Source organism: Rhinolophus hipposideros (assembly GCF_964194185.1).
Source record: "Rhinolophus hipposideros genome assembly, chromosome: 14".
Taxonomy (NCBI): Eukaryota; Metazoa; Chordata; class Mammalia; order Chiroptera; family Rhinolophidae; genus Rhinolophus; species Rhinolophus hipposideros.
The window spans coordinates 27,844,669-27,871,409 of NC_138060.1; the positions used below are offsets into that span (position 1 = coordinate 27,844,669).

The 26,741-nt window shown below is 51.4% G+C and overlaps 1 protein-coding gene across 5 annotated transcripts in view; it reads right to left on the bottom strand.

Moving 5' to 3' along the window:
• The window catches only part of SLC6A6 (solute carrier family 6 member 6), an 82,226-nt gene that overhangs the window by 12,973 nt on the left and 42,512 nt on the right, over positions 1 to 26,741 (bottom strand). For 4 of the 5 annotated variants that reach the window (XR_013994829.1, XM_081071404.1, XM_081071405.1 and 1 more), the window contains 6 exons: positions 25,489 to 25,723; positions 15,585 to 15,717; positions 9,111 to 9,245; positions 7,858 to 7,961; positions 7,601 to 7,725; positions 3,736 to 3,848 (listed from right to left, as the gene is read on the bottom strand). Coding sequence is in view for 4 of the 5 variants with exons in the window: in XM_081071404.1 (XP_080927530.1) it covers positions 3,736 to 3,848; positions 7,601 to 7,725; positions 7,858 to 7,961; positions 9,111 to 9,245; positions 15,585 to 15,717; positions 25,489 to 25,723 (845 nt within the window). In the remaining variant the exon portion in view is untranslated. The remainder of the gene's footprint in view (positions 1 to 3,735; positions 3,849 to 7,600; positions 7,726 to 7,857; positions 7,962 to 9,110; positions 9,246 to 15,584; positions 15,718 to 25,488; positions 25,724 to 26,741) is intronic. The other variant, XM_081071407.1, reaches the window with a different exon arrangement.

A 26,741-nucleotide genomic window follows, 5' to 3' on the forward strand; every position in this document is an offset into this window, starting at 1 on the left:
AGCTAAAATCTCCACCCACCTGATCTGTTCTTTCATCTGGGAGAGGCTTTTGGGGAAGGATGTTTCCCCAGCATTCCTTTTTTTTTTTTCTTTTAGTATCTAGCTGCCCAAGCGAGCACACCCCAGCATTCCTATAGGACAAGTCCAGCCACTTACTCCTCTGGGATGTGCCACGGGGGGACCAAGGAATACAAACAAGGAGCAGGTCCCTTTCATGTGCTGAAAGGGGCAGGAGAAATGAGTCTTTGTTGCCAGGAATTCAGGAAGAGGTGACCAAAAGGTTCTTGAAAGGGGAACAAATACAAGAGGCTGATGTTTTGACCTCTCATTGATGTGTCAGCTAACGGGGTTTTGAACCTAAATTGCCATTGAATTAGAGCAAACCTGCAGCTCAAACGTGCAGCTTCAAAAGGAGTTTAAAAACAAAGGTTCTTTCTTTCTTTGAGATGGGGAAATTACAGACAGGAAGATCCAATGTCACTGTGAGTCAGGGCCAAGACCAGCACGAGCCCCTCGTTTCCAAATTTCCTGCATTTCCAAGGAACACCACCCCCACCCCTCACCCCTGCTCCACCAGCCTCTTCAGCCCTCCCTAGCTTATTAGTCATATAACCCTGACTTCTCCAAGCCTCCCCCTGTAAGATGGGAGGGAACTGCCTACTCAGCAGGGACGCCAAGGCAGATCTGAAATCATTAGAGTCAACTGGCAATTGGGTAATTAATCTTAACTCATGTCAGGGGGCTGGGATGGGCGACCTCCTGGAGGAGGGGCTTCAGCTCTCTTCTCACAATGCTTTGTGGCCCCCGTGGGCAGGCCAGACATCTACAGGCATCTTCTTCCACGTGGGTAATGTTCCTACTCCATCTCACCAGGAAACACTGAGCAGCGTGATGTGATGGCTCCTAAGCCAGAGAGTGCTCCGTCAAATGCTAGAAATTTGGGGAGTGTTTCCTGTAATGAGCAAGGGTCACACTCCTCCATCAGCGAGAGGCCCTGTCTAAGGTTGTCTGTGGGTCTCTGCACTTCCACAGGAGGAAGCTAGTTTGAGGTAACTCAAGGGTAAGGCAGGCCAGCCCAGTGGCCCAGGTGGTTGGAGCGCTAGGCTCCTAATGCCAAGGTCACCGGTTCGATTCCCACATGGGCCATGGGCCAGTGAGCTGCGCCCTCTATAGCTAAGATTGTGAACAATGGCTCTACCTGGAGCTGGGCTGCCGTGGGCTACCGTGTGCTGCCTTAAGCGGCCCACTGACGACCCATGACTGACTGCCTCAGCCAGGGGAAGCGCAAGGCTCATAATACAAGCACGGGCCAAGGAACTGTTAGAGCAGCCCCAGGGTCATGTCATAGCTCCATCCCTTAACCAGCTGTGCATGACCGCAGCCTTCGGAGTCCTTATCTCTGTAAGCCTCAATTTTCAGGGCATCTGGACATTGTGTAGATTAAGGAGCTAATGCAGAAAAAAGCCAGGTTGGGGAGAAGGACTGGGGAGTTAGTGTTTCATGGGAACAGAGTTTCAGTTTGGGGAGATGAAAACTTCTGGAGATGGATGGTGGCTGGTGATGGTTGTACTACGATGTGAACGTACTTAATGCCACTGAGCTGCACACTTACAAATGCCGATGGTCAATTCTGTGTTCCTCGTATTTTACCACACACGTGCACATAAAATGAGCTGGCATGAAGCCATGTGAACACCTTGAATGGCTCTCATCCTGTCCCAGTGCTCGTGGTATGTGAGGCAGTCACCAGAAGCAACAAAACTTTCCCCCATGTCCCCAAATTCACATAGCACATCCTGCAAAGGAGAGATCCCAACCTATTCCATTGAGCCCTAGACACCATGCCCCAGCTCACCAGGTATAATCCCACCACACCACTTGTTGGCATTTCAATAGGCAGGTCATTTAAGGGCTCTGAGCGTGTTCCATGCTCTGAAGTGGGACGAGAACCACTCCCTCTGCAGCTGGTTATATAACTCACTGAGATTCCCTACGTGCGTTGGCCACTTAGCTCCAAGGGGCACATCCTCAGCCGGCCCTGCCTGCCTCCCAGGGAGAAAATCTCATGAATAATACCACGAGCTCAGGGAGCAGTTTCCACAGCCCAAGAGGCCAATCTTGGACCCATGGAGATGTCAGGTTTCATCATTTATTAATCTCTCTCTGTTGTTGTTGTTTGCTTTCACTTAGAGGTCTGGAAGAAGTTATAAAAGCCATTTGCTTGGGACCTCCGAAAGCCAAACTCATTAACTAGGAATGATTAATGGAGTCCTCCTGCTGTTCACACAGCTCAAGCCCATCAACAACTGTGTAAGTATTTTGTTTTCAGTCTCCCAAATGTTTTCTTTCTGTCTTCTCTGCTAATCCTGGTCCCTTTTCTGCCAAATCCTTCACTCTGTTCTTGTCTTGCTGGGAGACCACCTCCTCTCCTCTGTCTGACCTTCGAAGACTATTCTCCTCTCTGGTTCTGAGTCCCTGGGCACCGGCCCTGGGCACTGGCTTCCAAGCTGCTGCCCTCGGGGCAGGTGGCAAAGTCCTTTCCTGAACTGTTCACAGGCCTCCACCTCTCACTGGGTTTCAGGGGACTGACGACTATCCCTGGGGCAGTCAGACCCCTAAACCACACACGAGGCTACAAAATACCTTCTTTCAGTGACTGACCTCAGATGCTGGCCCCTGGGTGGCACCACAGGCAGGGCCCTAACAGGCCTGGGCATATGACCAGCCTGCCCTGCACACCATAACTCCCCACTTCTGGAGTCATGCCTGTACTGGAAACTGTTGTCCTGAAAAGGCCCCGGTGAAAATTCACATATTACACATATCTCCAGGGACAGGTGACCGAGAGCTCACACTATCATCCTCCAAGCACCACTGAATTCTCTGTACCAGGCACTGTGCCTAGTGCTTCACACAAGGCAATGGAGGCATAATCATACCCATTTATCAGACGAGGAAACTGAGGCTCAGAGGGTTAGGTAACATGCCCAGTGTCATACAGAGGATGGAGAGCTTGGAACTGTGTTACTCCAAAGCCAGACACAGCCCCTGGCTGGCTCTCACTGAACACCCAGTAGAGGCCTGAGCCCTAAAAGGATGGGACATGGAGTCTAAGAAGTGGAGAAAATAGCCTCAGTGGAGTCCTGCCTCAGGAGGGCAGCAGCCAGGATGGCCAGAGGACAGGGCAGGTTTGAGCCAGCCTCCCTAGTGCTTAGCTGTTTAGGAAGCACTGGAAAATCTCAGTTTTACTATGGGAACAAGCTCTCCTACTCACATGCTCCAGGAATCACAGAACAGAGTATGGTTTAGGCTTCTCTGGCCGCACTTAGGACTCTTAATGCTGGCCCGGGCAGTGACCACCTCGTGCCTTAAGCAGAGATCTTGGTTCCTTCCCCGAATTGCCCGTGTGTCGTGTCACTCCTGTACCCTGCCCAGACACTCCACAGGGGAGAATCATTTCTGTTTTGGTCTTGCCCTTTTATTTTCCATATGGCTTCATTTTAACCATACCCCTCAGTTGTCCATTTCACCTTGCGGAGGTCAAAGACTTGCGCTGACACCTTTTCCACTCCTGATTCCTGGAGGAACCCTCGATAGCTAAAGCTGTTGCAAAGCTGCTATGAAGGTAAGTAGGGTGCAATGACCTCACAGACAGCACAGAAAAGGAGGCTTTTCTAGAACCGATTTCTCCATAAACAGTCCCACCCTGGGGCCCGTCCCTTGATCTATACGTACCTGGCTATCCAGTCCAAGCAAGAGAAGCATAATAAAAAAAAGAATGGACCAAAATGTGGGCAGCGGCATCATGGTCACAGCTTTTGGATAGGCAATGAAGGCCAGGCCAGGACCTAAAGGGAAGAGAAACGGGAAGGGACAGAGGGAGAGATACATCAGTGGCTGAGCACCCAGAGCACCGGAGCTCATACAAAGACACCTGGGTCTGACGCGAGTCTCCCAAACCCAAAATGCAGGGAGAGCCAGGCCTGAATTCTTGCCTGGTGGAAGAGACCAGGTCTGTCTCCCTTTTGGGCAGGACGCCCCGGGGCTCAGGCGGGGCCCCGTTTTAACATCTGTCTCCTAAGCAGCAGCACAAGTGGCCTCCTCACACACCAGAATCAGGACGGACGTTGGTTATTTGGGGTGGGAAAGGGGACTGAGCCTGGACTCCGTCTGCCGGCTTGGAAAAGGAGCCACTCCCTGCCAAAACCAGAGCAACCACCTCAATACTTGCTGGAAGGAAGCAGAGGGAAGGTTCTGGGTATCTGACGACTAAATCCCCTATTTGTAAAGAGAAGTTCCTATTAAAACACTGCATGAGTGGAAAGAAAACTGTATAGAGAACCATGCCCTACAGGGCAAACGTCTCTCTCGGGTGACTCTCTCTGCGCACCCACCTGAACAATATCAGAGCCAAGGCCCCAAGCTGAACAGAGGCGTGTGCGGGGTGAAGACACCAGGCCTCGGAGACCCACAGCCTACATTCAAGTTCTCATCCTACCATCTCCTCCAGCTCTTCTTTACATCACCACCTGCCCTTACAGGGACTCAGTTTCCCCATCTGAGAAGTTAGGGGCAAGTTACCATAAATGACTCCCCAGGAGCCTTCTCGTGTTCAGATTCTCAGATGCTGACACCACTTCCCTAGAAAAGGGCTCTGGTTTCTCCAGAGGGGACTCGGACAGAATCTGGAGGCAGGGCTTGGGAGACAGAGACGGAAGTCCCATCAGCTCAGGGACTCTGACTAGAAACATACTGAAGACGGAGAAATAAATGTCTCCCCCGTCTCCAGCCTGCCCCCGTTCTGCCAGGAGGAAGAACTGATTTGTAACTGAGATCAGTGGGTCCAAGAGATAGTCGGGAGCAGCAAAAGAAAGGAGGCCTACAGGGCCTGAGCTGAAAAAATAAGGTACAACCCACAACTTAAAAAAAAAAAAAAAAAAGGTCAAGAAACGTAAAACAAAAAGGGCTGGAGGCAGGCTATTTAAAGCAGATATCAGAACCAAATGAATGGTTTAAGAATGAAAAAAAAACACACAAAAAAAACCCCTTTGAAATAAATTGGATCCAGAAACCACATCGCACGGCGTTGAACACAAATGTGGCGGTCAAGGGCAAGTCCTTTTGTGGCTTAGAGTCCACTTGACCTGAGGAAAACCTGGCCATGACCGAGCTTCCTCAGGTGACTAAAAAACTCCAGAAGTGGTGGATGAGGTGCCTGTACAAACCCCAAAGTCCAAGTGGACTAGGAAGCCACAGTTCCACCTAGGCCGGGGCCCCCTGGCCCCCCCACACATCAGCTCTGCATGAGGAGTCAAGTCCAGCCAACTGTGAGACAGATGTAAAATGGGGCCCCCCACCCCCCACCCGCCGGGGCCTGTGAAGGTTCTCAACATGCTCGTTTCTGTATTTCAGTTTTGCCTTTCTCAAGCCAGCCTTTGGTAGAGGGTCTGAGTGCCTTTCTCTAAAAGCGCATGATGAACTCTAAAGAGAAGTCCATGAGAAATAACGCGGCCGCTCCGAGCACCTCTGCAAGCCTCTTGTGAGCAGAGAACGCGCCTCTCTTATTTGGCTAAATAATGATCTTGTTCAAATGCGCTTGGCTCAATATGGTGCTTGTTAAAAGCTTATTAGAGAAATAATCACCCTTGATGTGTCAGCTGTTCAGACATCACCGTGGGGAATAAACGCCAAGGTCTTTGAAGTGGACAGGAGGAAGAAAACAACTTAGGTTGACAATATATACATACACATAAAAATACCTAGTTGTTCAGAGACGAAGAGCTATCTTATATGTCCATACATAGTGCCCACCGCCAAGTTCACTCCATGCTCCTGGCGATTCCCAGTCAATCAGAATCGGTTTGCCAGCCGAATCGGTTTGAAAATAGCCGTCTTCAAAGGAGGTGTGAACTGTCTCCCTTCACCACTCTAACTGCCAACTCCCAGGTGGATGTGGATATTTCTGGCATTACTTTCTGTCCTGAGGCTCAGCATGCCTGTGAGGACTCTCAGGGAAGGAAAACTAGGTCTAAAGGTCTGCCCTGGGACCAGGATCAGTGGAAAATGCGTGGGGCAGAGGCGTGGACTTGCCACCTTGTCCTGCACGTTGGGGTTGTGAGGATGGTGCCTGCCAGCATCTTTGCCAAGTGAGGAGGAAAACAGGACTCCAGGGCCTCAGAGAGGATAGAGGAGCACAGACATGTCCTCACACAGGAAGTACCAGAGATTATCAGATGTGCTCAGGTTATCACATGTACATCAAGGCGGAACATCCTCATGTCAGAGGGGCCCTGACCCAGAAACCCCAACTCTGACCCTAGTGAGCCCGAGCAAGTTCCTTGCTCTCAGGCCGTCGGTCTCATCTGTGGAGCAGACATCTGAATGCACAGTCCTGACCCCATTCTAGGGACCTATGGGCAAGGGTAATGCCTTGGCAGGGTAACACCAGCTGTGCCTGACCCTGGCCTGTGCTGGTCCCTGGAGTCAGGACCTTACACGCTCCTTGGGGCTTGAGGCCTCTCAGCCCAGAACGACCACCTGCCTCCAAATGGCCCCACAGAAATGTGGGTAATTAGGAGGTCAGGCAAAGTGGAGGGAGGTGTGTAAAACAACAAAATCTTCCAGGCAACTGACAACCACCCTCCAAGTGAATTGGGCAGGACTGGGGAAGGGCAGGGAAGCCAGAAGGGTGGACTTTACGGGTCCTGGGAGCCTAAGGTTCTCATTCCCATGTCTGAGCCACTGCAGTTTTAAAGCTGAAGGTCTAGGACTTAACGCATCATGGCAAGTCCTAGAATTCAGGTCCCTGAGATAATTGCGGTTCTGAGGCTCTAGGATTCTAGCAACTAAAGACCTCATCATTCTCAGGTGCTGGAACCATCCTGCTGGAGAAGCAGAATCTCAGCCTAAGATCCCAGGCTTTCACAGAGTCTGTGTTTCTAAGACTCTTTTCTCTACTTTCAGGCGTCCTGAGGAGGAGGACCCTGCCAATGGGGCACACACCCTAAGAGGGTGATGGTGTCCCCACACCCTACACCCGAATCAAATCTGTCGCCATCTCCAGAGGCGGCCTGCCATGCCCGCTGTCTCTCCCCCACCCAGAGCCTACGGTGGTGCCTGACACAGGGTAGAGACTCAATAAATCAATAAACATCAGTGGAATAAATGAATGGGTTCACTTAGAGGGAGCGTGCTGGGAGCAAAGTGCAAAATACAGAAACCAAAGCTGAGAAGGTGGTGATGGAATATCGATTGGTGGCTGACTTCCGGAGTTAGGAAAGTGGTTTCTGTTTAGGAAACCAGGTGTTTGCTGGAGAAGGAGGAGGAGGGAGGAAAACCGCACCAACCGTAGCTAAGTATTTCCCAACTTAACCAAACCCATGTTTCTGCCGCCCCTTGGGCCAAATTGTAATGCAAGTGTTTAAAATTTAGGCTTTGTATTCTTTGATACTTGGGGGACATCTTGGTGGGGGGGGTCCATTTTGGAAACCAGGTTTGTCCCCCCCCTCCAAAGCCCCTGGGGTCTGGCTTCATGCCTGCAGTACTCAGCTTACACACTAGGTGGCAGTGCCCACCACCACTGCCACCGATACCACCATACCTGACTCAGCCACATCAGCAATGTCCACCCCTTGCTCTTGTGCCATGAAGCCCAGGATGGAAAAAATTGCGAAGCCAGACACAAAACTGGTACCACTGTTCAGGCATCCCAGCAGCATACAGTCCCTAAGTTACACATATGTCAGGGAGCAAGTTAATTCACAACACAAGGAAGCCACGCTCCCTACTTCTTCTCTTTTTTCTTTAAACATCATCATCATTTCTAAGGTCCACCAGGCCCGCCGGCGCAACACTTGCCTGTACGAGTTGTACTTGTACTTGTTGTAGCTCCCCAGTGAGGTCATGGCCCCCAGGCAGATGGCATAGGAGAAGAATATCTGGGTCCCAGCATCGATCCATACCTATCAGGGTGTGGGGGTGGGTGGCAAGGAGAGAGAGAAGGAGGCATTAGAGCTGGCTTCCGGGAGTAGGTAGCATGGGTTCCTGGCCACCTGGCCACCGAGGACTGCACCTCAAAGTGTGCAGATTCTTGATTGCAATTGGAGTGTCTATGCTGAAAACCAAAGTGCCTTTCAAGATAACACTGAGCTGTAAGGAACCCCGGAAGTTGAAGAAACCCCACAGTCACTCAGTATCAGGATTAGAGGATGGGCTTTGAAGCTGATGGGTCTGGATTCCAACTATGGAATCATTGTGGGCAAGTAAATATGACTCCTGGAGCCTCAGTTTTCACATCTGTAAAATGGGCTCCAAGACCCTGCCCCACAGAGTTATTTTAAGGGTTCAAAGAACAAAGATTTAACCCAGTGCCACTGGTAAACCTGTAAGTCAAGGCTGCTGTCATTACTATAATTGTTATTATCTGGGGACCCTAAGTTGGAATGGGGAGGAATTCCCTAATGGTTTATGCCGGCAAAGCTTCTCCCCAGAACCTTTATCAAGCAGATCCTAATGGCCATGAAGCTGCCATCTCAGCTGTCCTCTGATGCTGGCCAAGCCCCCTCCCACCTACCTCCTGTCGAGGACAAGAAGACAGTAGGGAGGAGACCCAAAGCAGTAAGCAACCTGAAGGCTGAGGATCCTGGGGACAAAAAATTCCTTAAATGCCCAATAAAATCTCCCAGGGTTTTCTTCAACCCTCTGTGGTCAAGCGGCTGAGCGCCAAGAGGTGGACATTCAGTACTGGTCCCTCGACCTGCCCAGAGGTCACCAACTCTGAATTCCATCCAGAGCCAAGGAAGCCAGCAGCTCTCCCACCCCCGTGATGCAGCCCTCTCAGCTGCTGCGGGCAGAGGCCAGGTGCAAGGAAAGACTAGCTCAGAAAAAGACTCTCTCTTCCCTGGCACAGTGCCTAAAGAAGATTCTATAATTGGCCTGCCTCAGGAGTCCTCAACACAAAAAGATACACACACAGCTGGAAGAGCCCACGAGCATTGTGAATGATCGACCATAGCCCAGTGGAAAAGTACTAGGCGCTGATGCCCAGCTAGATTTGTATACCCAAGAACCACAGCCCTGGGTAGGAGGGAGGACAGACTGCCCCAAAGTACCTGTGGGTCCTCGAGGCGGCTGATGTCAGGGTACAGATAGAACTTGATGCCTGCGCCTGCACCAGGCAGCGTCAGTCCACGAACCAGCAGCACCAGGAGCATAGCAAACGGGAAAGTAGCTGTGAAATAGACGACCTGCGAAGGACAAGAGAGATTCAGTGGGGCCTGTGGCATCATCTGCTGCTGTTAAATTTGAGCATCCTTTCCAAGGTTGGGGTTCTGGAGCCGAGCTTGCCATTTCATTTGCTGTGTGACCTTGGACATGTTGCTTAACCTCTCTGGGCCACAGCTGCCTCGCCTATAACCTGGGTGTAAGTACCTACCTCATAGATTTACTGAGATTCAATTAAAAAACTATAAATATTTACTAAATATCGAGGCCCTGGAAATACAGTGGCAGACAAGACAGAAAAAAATCCCTCCTCTCATGGAACTGACATTCCAGCAGGTAGAGATGGAAAATGCAAAATAAGAGAGTAAACTATCAAATGTATATAAAAAAAGGCTTAGTCCAGTGGTTGGCACATGGCATTCAGTTCATATTAGCTAACATTACAACTATTAGTATGACTCATGGTTAACAATCAGGTAAGTGTGTGTTCAAATCCCATCTCTATCCCCTCATTCGCAGTGTGACCTTGGGCATCATGCTTAACCTCTCTGGGCCCGTTGCCTCAAGTGGAAAATGGAGATAAGAGTAATAGATGGCCCTCAACAAGAGGTGAGGTGAGGATTAAATAGGATGATGCTTCTAACACCATCAAAAGAGTGCCTTCCTGACACTTAGGTGCTCAAGAAATGGGACCTGTTATTGACTTTGTGATTTTGCAGGAAGCACACAGGAACTTCTGGGAAGGAAATGAGGCCTCTAAAGTCTCTCACAGTCAGGATGGGGAAGGCCCTCGACTTCCTTGGGGCTCTGGGAGACCCATAGTCTTCTCTGAGTCACATAGCATGTCCCAGACTGTCCAAGGTCAATGCAAGGCGGGCATCACAGATGACCCGGGCTGGGTCTTTCCATCCCCAAGGGCTTGCCCTACTTTCTCTCCCCTTCTCCTGTCCTGAAAGCACAGGTCTCCAAACATCCTGTGGCCTCAGTTATCGTGGATGGAGTTTCCCACCTTTTTCTTCACCATGAGAAGATTCCAGACAGAATTTATGCCTAGAAGGAGCTCAAAGGTGCATGGCTGAATAGATGGTGAAATCCTGATACTCCCAGCAGGGCACTGGCTGAGCAAGGACTCCCCAGGCACAAACCCGTGTCATGTTTACAATGCCCCCAAAACTGGTGTGCTGGTCGCCTGTTGATAGAGGAACTGAGGTTCAGCAGGGCTCAGACCTGCCCAGATCATCTGCAGAGCCCAGGATCTGCACCCAGAGCCCTAAGATTTGGCTCACAGAGCCCCTGGCTTCCTCTGAGGGCCTGGGGGACCGAGGGAGTGGAGAAGAGCCACTGCACAGCCAACACACCCATTTTACAGGTGAGGAGACTGACACTGAGAGCGGGAGGAATGTGTCCGGGGCGTTTGGGAGAAGGCAGCACCAGAGTACTGCAGGGCACTGCTGGGGTCCAGGGAGGGAATAGACACTGACAGAGGGTGACAGAACCCCGGACCTCACCTGGCTGGCATAGGAACCCTCAATGGAGCAGAATTCTCAGGAGGCAACCATCCCTGAGTGTAAACAACTAGAAAGGGGCTTTGAAAACGGGCAAGAAGGAAGCTCTCAAGGCCTGCCTGGCTCAGCTGCCCTCAGGCAATACCACCAACCAGCATTTATTGAGCACTTACTGTGTACCTGGTGCTATTCCAAATGCAGTAACTTCTATACATCATTGGTCCTTCCCTAACTCTTTGAGGTAGGTTTTATTATTATCCCCATCTTGAAGGCAAGGAAACGAAGGCCCAGAGAGCATGCATGGCGTGCCCACATAGGTCACACAGCACTCACGGTGGCAGAGCAGGGACATGCACAGAGCCTGCCCTCGGGTGACAGCACAGGGCAGGAAGAAGCCCTTCCACATCTGGCCGTTCATTCAATCCTCCCAAAGACCAGAGGGAGGCTGCAGTTCCTGACAGCTCAGGACTGGCTTACAGCACGACCTTGAGCAAGTTACTTGTCCCTCCCTCTCCGTGCTTCATTTTCCCACCTGTGAAGTGGGAGGCTCAGACCAGACGAGCTCTAAGGTTCCCTCCAGGCGGGGCTGGTGGGGTGGCCAAGAGGGTCAGCTGGGGGTTGCCCAGACTAGGGTTCCTTTACAGCCTTTGCCAGACCCCAGCTGGGTGGCTTGGGAGGAAATGAGGGCTTACCCTTGCTCAGTGCTGGATATGCTCAGTAACGTAATGAGCCCTCGAGAAACTTCAGTGGAGAGCACTCTCCTAATGATCCATTAAGGCGGTAGGCCTACTCTGGCCTCTGCCACACCCTCCCTGGATGCCTTTTCTCCCTCAGGGCCTCAGTTTCCCCAAACACTCTTCTTTTCTTCTCTTAAGGCAGAGAACCCTCACCATTTCCCCAGGACAAGGCAGACGTGGAGGGTGGGGGCAAGGCAGGAAGCCCCAGAAAGGGTGAAAGAAGAAACCCAGAGTGCCCCACAGGCTGCTCCTCCCTTCCTGTGGACAGGACCCCTGACCAGTTCCCACCTCTGGGCCCAGCGTGGGCCACACCCGGGGCTGCTGAACAATAGCTGCTGACAGCAGGCCATCCCTAGAGAGCAGCTACTTCAAAGCCGGCTGGGCCCCACTGGGCTGGACAACCAGGCTGTGGCCAGAAGGCTTTGTGTCAAGGACACAGGACACCACCGGGGGATGGGGGCGGCTTCCCTTGTTTCTCTGTATTTAATCTGTTTAACAAGCACTTACTGTGTGCCGGGCCGTACACTAGGCCCGTTATACGCGCTACCCATGGAATCCTCACAACTTGAAGAGGTAGCTGCTGTTGTGACCTGCATTTTCTGATGAGGACACCGAGGCTCACAGAGGTGACATCAGCTGCCTGGGGTTACAGATCTAATAGGTGGCAGAGGTGGGATTTGATCTAGGCCAGCTCGTTTCAGGGTCTGGTATCTTGTGTGTGTTACTGCGTTCTTCCCTAAATCCAAAATAGGACAGCCCCCCACCTGGTCACAGTCGCTCTCCTCAGCTGCCTCTTTGCAAAGCCACCCTTGTTTTGCAGCATTTGCTGCTCTGAGGACAAGCCCCTGAGAGCCATTCTCTCAACTTTTCCATGACTCCCCCGGGATCCTTGTGGGAAAGGCTGATGCCAGCGGCCACCAGTGGGCCTCTGGCGGTGGCCCAGCAGGCCTTGCCACAGGACATAGTAGTTTTCCATTCTTGCTGGCAAAGCTCTGTGGCTCCTCTGAGCCCTCGACCCAAGTGCCCTGTGGCCCAATTGCTCTGGAAACTTGCAAGGACAACTCTTCCTCATTCTCTAGGGGCAGTGGGGGAGAAGGTAGACCGTGAAGCAGGAGGGAGATAGGCTAGTCTTCTGCTGCCATGAGCTTCCATTGAGGGGGAAGGCCTGGGTCGGTGCCCAGGGCCTAAGTAGGTCCTGAGGGTCCTCACTGCATCCCTGTGTGTGGGAGGGTGGGGGAAGTGGCATTGCTAACTCATTACACACAAGGGGAAAATGAGGCTCAGAGAGGGAAAGGCACTCACTCGCCCAAAGGCATGCAGCTTGGAGTGGGGCAGAGCTGTCTGGCTCTGACTGCCACCCCTGCTTTATTGCTAAGCTCTGAACAGAAGAGCTGCCCTTGAGACTAGCAATGGAGAGGCGCAGCCTCAGCACATGTTTATGCTACGTCCCCTTTGGGTCCTCAGGGCTGTACTTCCTGTGTGAGCGTCTGGACTTCTGTCACCTTCCTAAACCACAGTGGCCGGTGAATCTAATCTGTGGCTAAGGCTGGAAGCCATGGCTAGAAGTGGGTGGGCAGGCAGGCAGGCAGGCAGACCGAGCTCCAGCCCGTGTTTGTCTTGGCTTCTTTGGGCTGGCCCAGGCCCTGCTATTGTTCTGGGAGCCACGCCTGCCCCTCAGGGGCCTGGAGCCGCCTGAGGAGAAGGTTGTCTCTAGGGGCAGGCTTGGGGAACCTTTGGCAAGTCACGTCTTCAACTGGCCACAGCTGTAGCCTGGAACCCTCTACTTTTTGTGCTGATTCTATTCTCCTGCCTCCTTCATTGTGTTTCAAACATTGCTCACTGTTCCTGGTAGACAACAGGCTCCTCCATCAGACTGGAGGCTCCTCAAGGATCTGGGTGACACACCTCAGGGCCTTTGTCTCGCCCACGAATTTTTGTCTCCTCCAGATATTCACATGGCTCAGCCCCTTTCTTCAGATCTTTGCCCGAAGTCACCTTCTCAGAGAACCTTGCCGGCCACTCTACTTAACATTGCACCTACCATTCCCCGTTCTCCTTTGCTGCATTATTGTTCCCATAGCTCTTGTCACCATCTTACTCCTATATATCATACACATTCACCTTATTACACATTAACCAATGAATCTGTCAGTTCTTGGACCGCAGGGATTTTTGTCTGTTTTCTTGATCCCCGCACATCCCTCAGCCCCCTCTTAACAACAGTACCTGGCAAATCAAGAGGCTCAAAATACACATGCGTGTCTAAGTGAGTGATCACATCTCCAGCATTGCTCGGGACCAGTGCTCCATAGAAACTTCGTGAGAGACTCATGTCTATGTGGGGAAACGCAGGCAAGGCGAGGAAGGATTGGCATTTACTGCACAGTCTGTGCCAAGCACTGTGCCGGGTGCTGAACCCACCTTGTTTTAACCCTCACTGCCATCCATTTTCTAGATGAGCAAACTGAGGCTCAGAGGTGAGGGAGTGACCTTGGACAAGTCACTTCACCTCTCCCAGCTCAGTCCCCTCATCGTCTAAAGAGAGGTGGTAACGAAATGGAATAACACAGGTGGATGAGCTCCAGGGAGCTGTGGAAATAACTCAAGCTGCCCTCTTCCTGCCGGTCCTGGGGAAGATGGGGCTAGCTGGGGGTGTGCGTGTGGAGATTTCTAGAACCAGGCCTGCTTCCTTTCCATGTTGGGTTTAGGACCACCGCGTGGTTCTGCCCTGAGAAACAGGCGGAGGGCATGGGCTCACAGGCCCCCACTCCAGCATCAGCCCCATTCTGCCTCTGTAACCATGGGGTCCCAGACCTTGCCCAGCAGGTAACTGCTGGGATCTGTTCAGATCCATGATTTTACCTAAGGGGCTTTTCAGCCGAGGAGAACACCGTTCTTAATTCTAAATTCCGGTGCACCCAAGGCCCCGTCTCTAGATGGCTTCACCACCACCCATTGCTGTGCCTCAAACGTCACTTTAACATACTCTTTTGACCTTTGGAGTTTTTAATCTTAGAGATTGTCCCCCTATCAAGATGCAAATGACAGGGGGAAACGCTATATCAGGGGGACACATCAAGGCAGATCAAGCCAACACCTTCACTGTGGCTTAGTACCCTGGGTTCAGGCTCACACGTGTGACACCAGACTCTTCTGCACTGACTTTGTCATTGGAGTGATCGTGAGATCAGTCAGTGTCTACACTGGCAGGTAATTGTTCAGCTTTAATTGTTAACACAGAACATTTGAGTTGTAGGCTAACGTTGTCATTATTGCCAATATATCTTAAACCTTAATTATAAGTTAACATTTTACTTATCAGCTTCCGCCTGGGTTAATGGCTAACATCCTACTCATCTTATAACATATGAATCAGCAGTAAATATTTGAGTTACAGCTAACACTTTGGTTAACAACTAACATCTTGGTTATGAGCGAATGACTTAATCATCAGTGAAAGTTTTCCGTGAGAAGGAATGTCTCAGTCACCAGCTAAACTGTTGGTAGTAAGATAATTCAGTTAATTTGACTTAGCAAAAGTCCACGTCAGTGCTTCTCAAACCTCAGTGTGCACTTGAATGATCTCGGGCTCCTTCAAATGCAGGTTCTGATACTGTAGGTCTGGGGCGTGTCTAACTAGCCCCCAGGGGTGTGGATGCTACTAGTCACACTTTGCAAGGCAAGGGTCCATGTTGTCTGGTAAGAACTGGTCTTGCACAGAGTTGCTGAAACACTCATTGCCAGCTAACGTCTTGGTGACAACCCCAACATTGTTTATCTGCTAACATCTGCACTACTGCCAACACGTCGATATGGGAACCAGTGGCATATGGGAGCTTGTGCAGGCTTGAGAGAGCTGACCGTTCAATTATCGGGAATTCTGCGAACTGGCTGTTAAATCATCAATAAACTTGAAATCAGACATGGTGGGAATCTTTACATCATAAAATGGGGAAATGCTACAAACCAGGGCTTTACTTGCTTTCGGAGGACTGGCTTATCAGCCCACATCTCCTCCTAGGTCATGGCCAGTTTCGGCAGGAAGGCCTATGGGGCAGGAGGTGCTCTTTGCTGAGGGCCAATCTCCATGGGGCAGGGGAGGGACAGAAGCACTACTCACTTTCCCTGTGGACTTGACGCCCTTCCAGATGCAGAAGAAACAGACCAGCCAGACGAAAAGGAGGCAGAGAGCAAGGTCCCACTTCAGCGAGCCGGGGTCGTCAATTCCAGAAGACAAGCTCAGCACGTTGCGCCTTGAAGCAAACAGAGCCACAAGTAAGTGGGGCCCAGCCCCAGTGCAGAGGGAGCCGAGGCTTGGACTCCATGGGGGGGGTGGGGGCGGTTCAAATCCTGGCTCAGGTGCTGCATGTGCATGAATCACATGTCCTCTCCTGGCCCTGGAATCCTCACTGATCTCAGGTAATAGTTAACCCCTGTGTCACAGAGTTGTAGGGAAGTCAACCAGGGGATAAATTCAGACTCCCAAATCAGGCGAACCTGGATTCAGCCCAGCCTGGTCTCAGACAAATTAAGTAAACCCTTAAGCCTCAGTTTCCTCATCTGTAAAATGGGTTCCTATGTGATTGTTTGTCAGCAGACCCTTCTTCCCTGGGTTCAAACTCGGCTCCACTGTGTAATCACTGGCTTTTTACCAGTTACCCAACCTCCCAGACCCCCGTCTCCTCATCTATAAAATGGGAATAGCTACCATTCCCCAACATGTCCCTGCCTCTTATTTCAGTCATCCTTTTCTTATCTGGATCTCACTAAAATGTTAGCCTCAAGGGGGCAGTGTTCTATCCGTAGCTGTAAAACACCCATCTACCTCCTTCCACTGACTGTTGTTAGGAGAAAACCTGCAAGTACTAACTAGAGGCTTTGGGGTTGCAGCCAACCCTCGAGAAACCTAGCAGCTATTCCTGTCAGGATGTGAGAGGCCCAGAGCAGCTCCCGGCAACCAAGCAGTGCTGGTTTCCCCTTCCCTTCCAGGGTTGCGAATGTCTTGGAAGGAGGCAGGTAGACCATTTGAAGGACACTCAGCACGGGGCAGCCACCAAGCCTGCCCAGCATCACGTGGCACAGCCTGGGGCTTTGCAGTCCAAGAAGCTTGCTGACGCACACAAGCACCTACTCAGACACACTCCTGAGGGGCCGAAGCCATCTGAAGCCAGGACAGGGCAGCACAGGGAGCTGACAGCTGAGAAGACCATGCAACCTAATGCCCAGAAGCTGTCCCCATTGTCCCAGGGCTCTGACTGCTGCATCAGTGACCAAGGGTAGCCACACCAAGCAAAAGGATGTCAGCCCTGCACAGCAGTCCACCGGAGGCACTTGCCCCACGAATCTCCAGGCCGCAGACCACAGGAGACAGGGTGACCATGCTGCCCTGGGACAAGCTGGGTTTCCTTCGAATGAAAGTCAGCTCCTTTCTGAGGCACAAAGTCACACTCCCCTCTCTGCTCAAGAGTGCGGCCTCCCTACGTGAACGCCACACTCTTGAGCAGAGAGGGGAGTGTGACTTTGTGCCTCAGTTTCTTCTTCTGTAAAACATGAGCAGCTCCTGCCCAGATGCTATTGGGACAGCCTTCCAGACTATGTCTGGCTCTCAGATGTTCCCTGTGGCCAGGGCTCCGGGACTTGCAATGCCCACTGGGCCAGGCCACTGTTTCATTGCTTCTCTTTTTTTGTCCATTGAAGCTTCAACATGAGGGCCTTGGATAAATCCAAGATTCCCCTCTCAACTGGCATTCAAACAAGGCCTTTCTTTGGTTCACTGCTGTGTGAACAGCACACGGCACATAAGAAAGCCTCAATAAATACTGGTGGAGAGAATGAATGAATGAAAGGACTCAACTGGAGTGAATAATTAAGTCAGCATGTCACTCTGGACCAATTCATGAACTATTTCCACTAACAAACCTTAAGGAGGGGCAGCTTTGTTTTTTTCTTGCTGGTCACCCCAATGTCAATGGGCTCCCCACTGGCACCTAGGACAGTGTGTGATCTTGATAATACCAACACCTTTTCAATTTATCTCATCTGATCTCAAATGACTAGAAGTCATTTGTCCCATTTTACAAATGGGGAAAACGAGGCTTGGAGGATCCCACTGCCCAAGGACACACAGACAGCAGGGGACAGAGCTGTCACCCTACACCCAGGCCCGTCTCGCTCCAAAAGTCAGTGTCCTCTGGACTCCACCTAACTATCCCTCTGATTCAGAGAAAATAGAGCCAATACTTTAAAAAGAATCTCTCCAGTCCCTGCTATGGTATGGGCCAGGGTCATCGGGAGCCTCAGGCAGGGGGATATGACATCCCATAAGGCAGGGCTGGCTGCCAACTGCATCCCAGCTGGGGCCCTGCCAAGCACAGGGCTCTGGCGGCTGCAGCAGCTATAGAACAAAAAGGCCTTCCCCGTGCGGCCTCTAGAGCTCGGCACCTTCAATGAAGGCCCAGGGCATGCTGGGCAGCGGCCCAAGGCTTCCTTGTGAATGGGCAGCATCAAGAAGAGCACTTTTCCAGCTCCACACCTTTGCACCTGCTCCAATGCCAAGCACACGTCCTCATGCTTCCAGACAAGCCTTCCCTGATGCTCCGCAGATGACTAACCGTAGAGTCCCTTCCTGTGCTCTAACACTGGAGGTCACCCTCGAGTGACAAGTCTGGCTTGCCTACCAGACTCTAGACATCCCAAGGACAAGAATCTCACAGACAGGCACACAGTAGGGGCTCAGCTAAGGCGAAGGAGGTGGCCAGTCATAAGATGGCCTTTTCTTTTCTCCTGCAGGGCAAGTTGGCTGAGAAGCTAGAAACCCCAGAGCCAGGATTCTGATGGCACCAAGCCCTCAGTAAGTTCACTGACACCTTTCTGCCTTCTCCCACCACCATGCTGGGCAAACCAGTGGTGCCCACTATTGATGGGAGGCTGCCACGTCAGCTTGCTCCGGGCAACTGACCAGTTATGGAAGTCACAACAAGGAAACTGGGTCATAACTTGCTTCTCCATTACTGGTGGCAATCTTCTTGTAGGCTCTCCGATGACATTTTAAGGCACGTTTTCTTGGACCCAGCAATTCCATTCCCAAGACTCTTCCCTGCAGTTACAGTCACATGTGGCCAAAAGCAAGGTCCACCCCACAGTTGTCTGTAGGAGCAAAAGATTGGAAACCACCCAAATGGCCCATCAACTGGGGCTGAGCACGCACGGAGAAGACACAGTGAATGCTACCCAGCCCGTGGGACAGCGGGAAAGCTCGCTGGGTGCTGATAAGGAACTCTATCCTGGAGATAAGTAAGTGGACACAGCACGATGAGGAAGAGCATGGACGGCATGTTCCCTATTGTGTAAAAAGGGATGGATGCATTGTGCTCGAACACGCACAGACTATTTTTGGCAGGGCATACAAGACGCCGGTTGTGTCACTGCCGGTGGAGAAAGGGAGCTGTTGGTGAATGTAATGTGCACGTATCGCCTTTATACGAATTATTTTAAATTGTAGAAAATGTTTGTAATGAACTATGCAGACATTCTAGGAATGGAATGAATATATCTCATCCATCAGGGGTTGTCATAACAGAGTCTGATGCGGGCTTGGGGCCAAAGGGTCTGGCATCCTTTCCAAGAACATCTCAATGGTAGCCATGGAGACCAGAGAGCCTGTGGGTTCATCTGAACCCCTTTTTGAGGGGACCCAGTTGAAAGGACCCTCCACAAGTCCCTTTCTTGTCAGACCCCGGTGGCCTCAGCCACAAAGCAGCAGACCAGGGTCTGTTGGGCCTTCCCCATGCTGCAGGGGGGTGCTTAGTAAACTATAGAGTGCTATGCCCCAGAGGGACGGCCATGGTGCACTGTTCCTCACTGGGGCCAGGAGACTGCACAAGTTACCCTAAATCCGGCCACGTCTCCCCAACGTTGTCACCACCCCTGTCCAGGCCCCCACACACCAGGGCTCCTTCAGCAGCCTCCTCAATGGTCTTTCTCATCCCAGTCGGTTCACATTACTCTTTCAATACCCAAGTTAGGTCACCCCTCCTCTGCTCCACATCCTCCCGCGGCTCCCACCTAGCAGGCCAACAAGGCCCTCCCGACTTGCCCCACTCCTTTTTGCCTCCCTGAATAAGTGACCAAATATCATTCAGACCCAGGCACCTTAAAGAATGAGGATGGTGCCTATTAATAATAACGCTGGGAACCACAGGTGTAAATGGGACATGTGTAGGACAAGCTGTTTGCACAGTGAGTGGTCCCCTCTTGAACCTCATCCCCCCACATGGTCACTTCACTTCCTCCGTTAGCCACAGGGGCTTCTGGAATGTTCCCAGAATAGCTGGAGCATGCTCTTGCCTCAGGATCTTTGAAGTGACTGTTCCCTGGGCCACTTATTACAGGACATGCCACACCCTCTTTGGATCTCTGTTCAAATGCCTTTCCTGGCACCTGTATAAAAAGCATCCTTGGTCACTCTCCTTCCTCTGCCCTGGCTTTATTTTCCATCATTTATCATTGCTTTTCTATTACAATTTTATTTGTGTTATCTGTTTCATCTCTGTCTGTCCTACTAAAATGACATCTCCGTGGAGGCAGGGCCTATGTCTTGATCACTGCTGGATCCAGGATAGTGCCCGGCACATAGTAGGTGCTCAACAGACATTAGCTGAGTAAATTAATTATACCCATTTGGTTGATGGGGACACTGAGGCTCAGAGAAGTTCAGGAACTAACCTGAAATTATCCAGATAAAATCAACCCTTGGCCTGGTTCCAGCCACCTATGTGCCAGTTCCTATGCTACCCTTCACGAGGTCCCCAGCATCCCAAACTTCCTTGTGTCTCTCATACAGAGAGAGGAGATGCAGAGGTGAGCTGCATTCTTGTCCAAGAATAGTAATGATTCATTCCAGGGTGGATCCAAAAAAGAATTGCTTGGATGTCTGTTTTGAGTCGGCCACCCCGCTGCCGTCCAGCCAGCACTCAGAGATGTAAATACGTCCTCCGAGTGGGCCAAATCGTTTCCTTTTGACTGCCGGCCAGCCATTTATTGGCGATGGCTCTTCCCTGGAGACTGGTGGAAGCAACAATTATAAAAGAGCCCGTCCGCCCTGAGCATGGGGCTGCACAAGGCTTTCTCCCCCGCCTCCCCCTTCCAGCTGCAAGGGAAGATTGGCTGAGCAGGGCTTGTTTGCAAATATGACTCATTTCTTTGATTCTAATAAAGTCTAATGATACATGCTGAGCTCCCATGGGGCTCTGGAGGAACCGGGGAGGAAGGCATGGCTCCAGCCTGATGGAGGGCATTCGGCCAGATCTGGCCCCGCCTGTCTTCCAGGGCTGGGGGTGAAGCAGGACCCTCGGGACATTGGTGACCCCAGAGCAGGATGAGCGGGACAAAGTTGACCAGGGGCAAGAAGCTCTGCTTCCCCATTACAGAGCGACTCCGAGTTAAATGATAAAGCCAGCATGTAATGATTGTCTCCAGAGCCCAGGTGGCTTTCACAGGATCTGGTACAGGGCATCTCACCAGCTCCTGCTGAGAACAGCACTTTAGTGTTGCAGACGGGGTGGGCACGAGGAATCCAGGCCAAGAGAAGACCCCGTGTATAAGCTGAGAGTGGGGTCACACACATAGGGCACAACGTTACCTGTGACCGTGAATTTGCCCTGGACTTACAGCTTGTGGGGACACCGATCCTGGAGGTGATGTCCACTGTCTGAGACCAGGGCTGGGAACTCTGCTATGTCGAGCTGCCTATGTAACCTTGGGCAAGTCACTTAACCACTCTGGTCATCAGTGTCCTACCTAATTAGCTATGCCCACAGGCCCTGTCTTAGCTCTTGAACACTCAAGCCAGGCCATGAGGTCTTGGGACCATGCTATCTCCAAGTTTTGGAGAGGTGAGGTGACAGCACTGAGGTCATGCAGCTGGGACATGTGGGAGCCAGAGTCAGTCTCCCTGCGCTAAAGAATGGAAGCGTCACCCACGGCTGTCTACCATATCCTCTTGTAAAACTGGAGCGGGGCAGGGATGATCCTTCCCTGTCCAGGGCCAGGCGGGAGTCTCAGCTCCCACGGTGCCTCAACCTGATTCCCAGGGAGCTCCTGAGCACCCATCAGCATCGTTTGCAGAAGGGAAGGACAGCTCAGGGACCTATATATCTGGTGCAGGTATGAGCAGTGAAGGGAAGTAATGGCAGGGATTGGGCTTCAGCTCGAGGGGAATGGACATCGGCCTTTGAGAGATCCTCATTGCTCTGCAGCCCGATGGGGCACCAGCCAGTGATACCTCAGTAATGTCCCAGCAAGCATTGCTCGACGAAAACCCTGGAGCGAGTCACTGCAGAGCTGGTGGCTATTTTCAAGGGAAATTATAAAAGCTAAGTTTCACCCCCAAGGGAACCGAGATTTACTGATGACTGAGCCCAGTGAGACCCTGTATACACTCGTTGCCTAATACAGGTCGCAGCCTCTCTTCCACCAGTGTGCTCCTTAAGCAATGTCCAGAAATCACAGATTCATTCAATCACATCAACCCCCTTCTCATATACGTTGCATGGAACCACTGCATGGTTCCCCTTCCTGGAGAACAAAGCTTACGGGCTAACATTCGAGCCCTCAGTCCTTCTCCCTGGCCTCATGTATCCTATACTCTGGCCAAACCAATGACTTGCTGTTCCCAAACACTTGTGTGCTTTCAGGATGCATGAATGTTCCTTCTGCCCACAATGACTTTTCTCTCTCTCCTTTCAGCCTAGTGAACTCATCCCTCAAAGTCAAGCTCACATGGCCCCTCCATTTCCAGGTGGGCGAAACGAGGTCAGAGAGGTGCAGTGACGTGCTGTTCCATGCTACACAGCCCAGGGGACGCAGACATGAATTAATGAGAAGAATCAGCACTCAGTGGGCACTTACTGTGCTGAAACACTTCAAATCCTCTCGGGCTGTGTGAGATCACAGTATGGGAAAAGCCATGAGGATTCTGCGTTGAGAAATGACATATTTGGACTCCCAGCTGATTGCAGAGATGCGAGGGTAAAGCGGGGGGAGCAATGAGAGGCCAGTGCTGGGCTCTGGGAGTGTGAGGACAGGGGTCCCAAGGGGGGAGAAGGGGGTTGCAGTGCAAGTGGGGAGGGTGGTCAGACTCTGGATATACTTTAAAGGGAGAGCCAAGAGGACCTGTGAATTGACTGTGGGATTTGAGGTAGAAAGGAGTTTGAGATGATTCCTGGACAGTTTCCCTAGGGGCTCTGCAAAGACGACATGAAAGGATAGAGGTAAGTCCCTCCCACGATGCTTATGAGAGTCAGTCACTCCACGTTCGCTTTCTTCATTTCCTCTCTTTCATGCCCAAGAGAAGGGAAGGCTCTTGAAGGCAGGCGGCTGGACCCTTCTCACCCATGGTGCCTGGCTCAGGGCTGCACTAAGCTGAATGCCCTGACCCCGCTCATTGGCTTTAGCCTCTCTCTGATCACACGGGCTGCAGACCTGGTCCTCTTGCCCAAGCCTGCTTTCCATCCTCCTCCTCTATCGACCTCAGTCCTCCACAGGGTTCTAGAAAGAGGGCACGTTATTTGTGGATGTTCAGGTGGGACTCACAGAGCTTTGCTAGAAGCCCAGAGGAGGGGGTGTGAAGGCTGGAGTGGGAAGTGAGCACCGGGCAAGCGGCCAGCATTCTGCGGACTGAGCAAGTCCATCTGGATCATGTGGGGCTTGGGAAGGTGCCTGCAGGACCAGGAAGTTCGCAATGATAAACACTGTCTTAATGCCTTCCGGGCCAGGAAGGGAGCTGAGGCACTCAGAAAGGAGATTCTGGAAGGCAGGACACCTAGAATCCCCCAGTAGGGCCGTCTCGGGGATAGGCAGGGGAGAAGGCATGGGTGAGGAATGGACAGCCAGAGGACTTCATCCTTACGTGAGCTCCTTCTCAAGAACCCTCAGGCCTAAGATGACAGGGAGACAAGCAAGGACGACGGCCCTTTTGCAAAAGGGAGGACCATATGGGCATTTGGCAGGGAGCCATTCTTAGTCCACCTGAAAGCCAAAGGCTGCTGAGGAGCAGTTTTACCACTATGAGGGCACTAAATAACGATGGCCCATATTTATCAGGCAGGTTCTCAGAGCTGGCCATGCATGATCTCCTTAAGTTAGGGCAGCCCTACAACCTGGGAGGGCGATACTATGATCTCTCCAGGTACAGGTGAGGACACAGGCCCAGAAAAGTAAAAGCACCTGCCCAGGCTAAAAGTGGCCGAGTAAGGGTTCAAACCCAGGCAGTCAATCCATGGCCGAGACAATGAGGCCTCAGCAGGCACCCGAGGGGCTGGTTGAGTGCCAGTGTCCTGGGTGGGGCAGGCCCTGGGTGATCAGGCTTTGCCAGGAACGGCCGAGAGCAGACAGGGCTGTGGTCTCAGGCCCCATTCAAGTGAGAAGAATGAAGTGCCTGCATGTCATTGTCTGTAAACACAGCTTTCCACAGGGTGGGGAGCTGAGGGGGTGATGAATGTGCTTGTAATGCCCTCTTTGTCTGCCAGTGGAAAATATGTGCATATATAGAGCCCCGGCCCCAGTCCAAGTAGCCCCAGGGACCTGGGAGCACATACAGAAAGGTCCACGTGTCATGACAGGGACACGCACCACCAAAGTAAGGGCTGACCGACCTTGCCTATGAGTTCCCAGCTCTAGTCCAAAAGCATAGCTGGGACCAACCAGCCTGTTCCTGGGCCAGGTCTAAGAGGTCCAGGGAGACACCTTGGAAACAGCAAAGCTACACACAAAACAGAGGGAGCATCACCTCCTGATAATTAGGGGCTAACCCACTTCCGTAACAGCAGTCCCTTCCCCTGACTCTCAAGCTCCATGCAAGGCCTTATCTCAGAGCAAGGGGGCCCCCCATTTAATAGCTCATGAAGAACAAGGAAAGCAATGCATGAATATATTTTTGATTGGCCTCCAAGCACTGTGTTAGAAGAACTTCCCCATATAGTAGCTAAGAGATATCCAGATTTCAAGCCCCTCCACATTCTGCCTTTCTGGTGTTCGTCCTGTGTATATACTCCTGACTACATTACGGTAAACTGTAAAAATGTCCGTAATTCTCAACTCCTCTCATAGAGAGACAGAACCCATTTCCCCACCTCTCAAATCTGGGTTAGTCTGGTGGCTTTCTTTGGTCAGTGGGACATTAATGGAAATGATGCAAGCAGAGGCTTGAAAAGTGTTCCCGCACTGGAAATTTCCCGTTTGTTGTTTTGGAATGCCAAGCTGCCTGTGAATAGGCCCAAGCTAGCCTGCTGGGTAATAAGACAATATGGACTCTGGCACCCTACCCCATAGTCAGCTAATCCCCAGGAAAACTACCCTGAAGCCCTATAGCTAACCTACCCTTCAGGGAGCCCAACAAAGACCAAAAAAACTGCCCAGCCAAGTTCAGCCCAAACTGCCAATCAGCAGAACCTTAAACCAAATAAATAGTTGTTGTTTAAAGCCACTGAGTTTGGGGATGGTTGTTATATAGCAAAAGCTGACCGATACATAATTTTCAATCTATCTACTTAACTTTTCACTTGAGTACCTATTTCAGCTTCATATTGCATTTTTCTCTGTGCAATAAGAGGTTTGATATGCTAACTATATTTCCTCTAAAATACATTAAGAAAACTATATCATTTTCAGACAATGTAAGTAACATCTACCTGCCTTTGGGAAACAATCCTCATAGAGATCCCATGGATGTAGAGGAACGATTCATTCCCCTCATTTGACAGTGAAAGAAACTGAGGCTCAGAAAGGGGCAGAAACTTGCTGAACGTCAAACAGCCAGTAAAATGGCAGAACTGGGGTTCCATTCCAGTCCTGTCTGAGACCAAAGGCGTGGATTTATCTCCGAATCTGTATCCCCTTCCCCCCAACAACCCCAAACCCATCCCAAGACGGTGACTCCCACATCCCTGGGGAGAAGATGAGGAGGTGGGCTGTCCTCTCCGCCCCCGCCCACACCCTCCCTCCTTCCTTAGTGAGGCCGGTCTTACTCCCAGAACTCGGTGACAGGGGAGGTGAAGTTGCTGGTGTTGAGGGTGATCCACAGGCTCTTGTTCCTGCGCATAGTGTCCTCCATACAATAGGGTGTGTTCCAGGTGTGGTTGCAGTGTGCCCAGGGCAGCTCCGACTGAAAAGACTGGAACAGGTAGTACGTGGCCCAGGCCAGGATGATGATGTAGTATACATTCAGGAGGGAGACGATCACGATGGAGGCGTAGCCGATGCCTGCGGGGCAGCACAAGCAGGACACGCATCAGGAGGGCGGCCAGACCACCACGTGCACGGACTCAAACGGGGGGCTGTGGCACCCTCGGGCCTGGGGCCAGAACGGGCCCTTCAACAACGGTGACCAGCAAACGTTTGTAAAATGAATGGATAACTGGACGCATGGACAGGGGAGAGAATGGTTAGATAAATGGGATGTTTGGACGGATCGAAGAACGTGTGGAGGGGAATAGATCAACGAAAGGATAGGTAGGTGAACGGGTAGATGGACTAACGGAGAGCTGAATGGGTAAATGTTGGATTGACGAACGGACATTTGATTTGTTGGGTGGATGGATGGCTTGTGATTGGCTGGGAGGTTGGGTAGATGAATGGATGGATGAATAAGGAGATGGATAAACGGACAGATGATGGATGGATGGACAGACGGAGGGATAGTCTACACTGACTAGTTTAATGAAGAAAGGTTTGAGGCATAAATGGATCGATGGATTTATAGGGATGACAACAGACACATCCTCCCATCCTTGCCAATTATAATCATAACAGCATTATCTAATGGATGCATACGTGGTATGAAGCGTAGGATTTCACGTGATAATAATAATAAAGCTACCATTAATTTGGGGCTTACTATATGTACAAAGCACTTTCACGGGACAACGTCATTTTATCTTCGTTAGTAACCCTATGAAGTAAGCATATTATTAATGTTTCCATCTTATAGATGAGGCAATCGGGGCACAAAGAGATTGAATGACTTTCCCAAAGTCACCAGAGTTAGCAAGAGGAGGAAGAGGGACTCGGGTCCAAACAGAAAGGCTCCTGAATCTGAGAGCTTATCTTCTGCATGATACAGCAAAGCGACTGCTAGCTTCTCTATCCTTCAACAACCCGGAGAGGTGGGAACAGCTGGTATGTACTGAGCAGTTACTGGGAGCAGCAGAAGCATGCGTATCATGCACTGGCTGCTACCTTTTGTCAGGCACCGTGCCAAGTGATTGCATGAGGCTTCGAT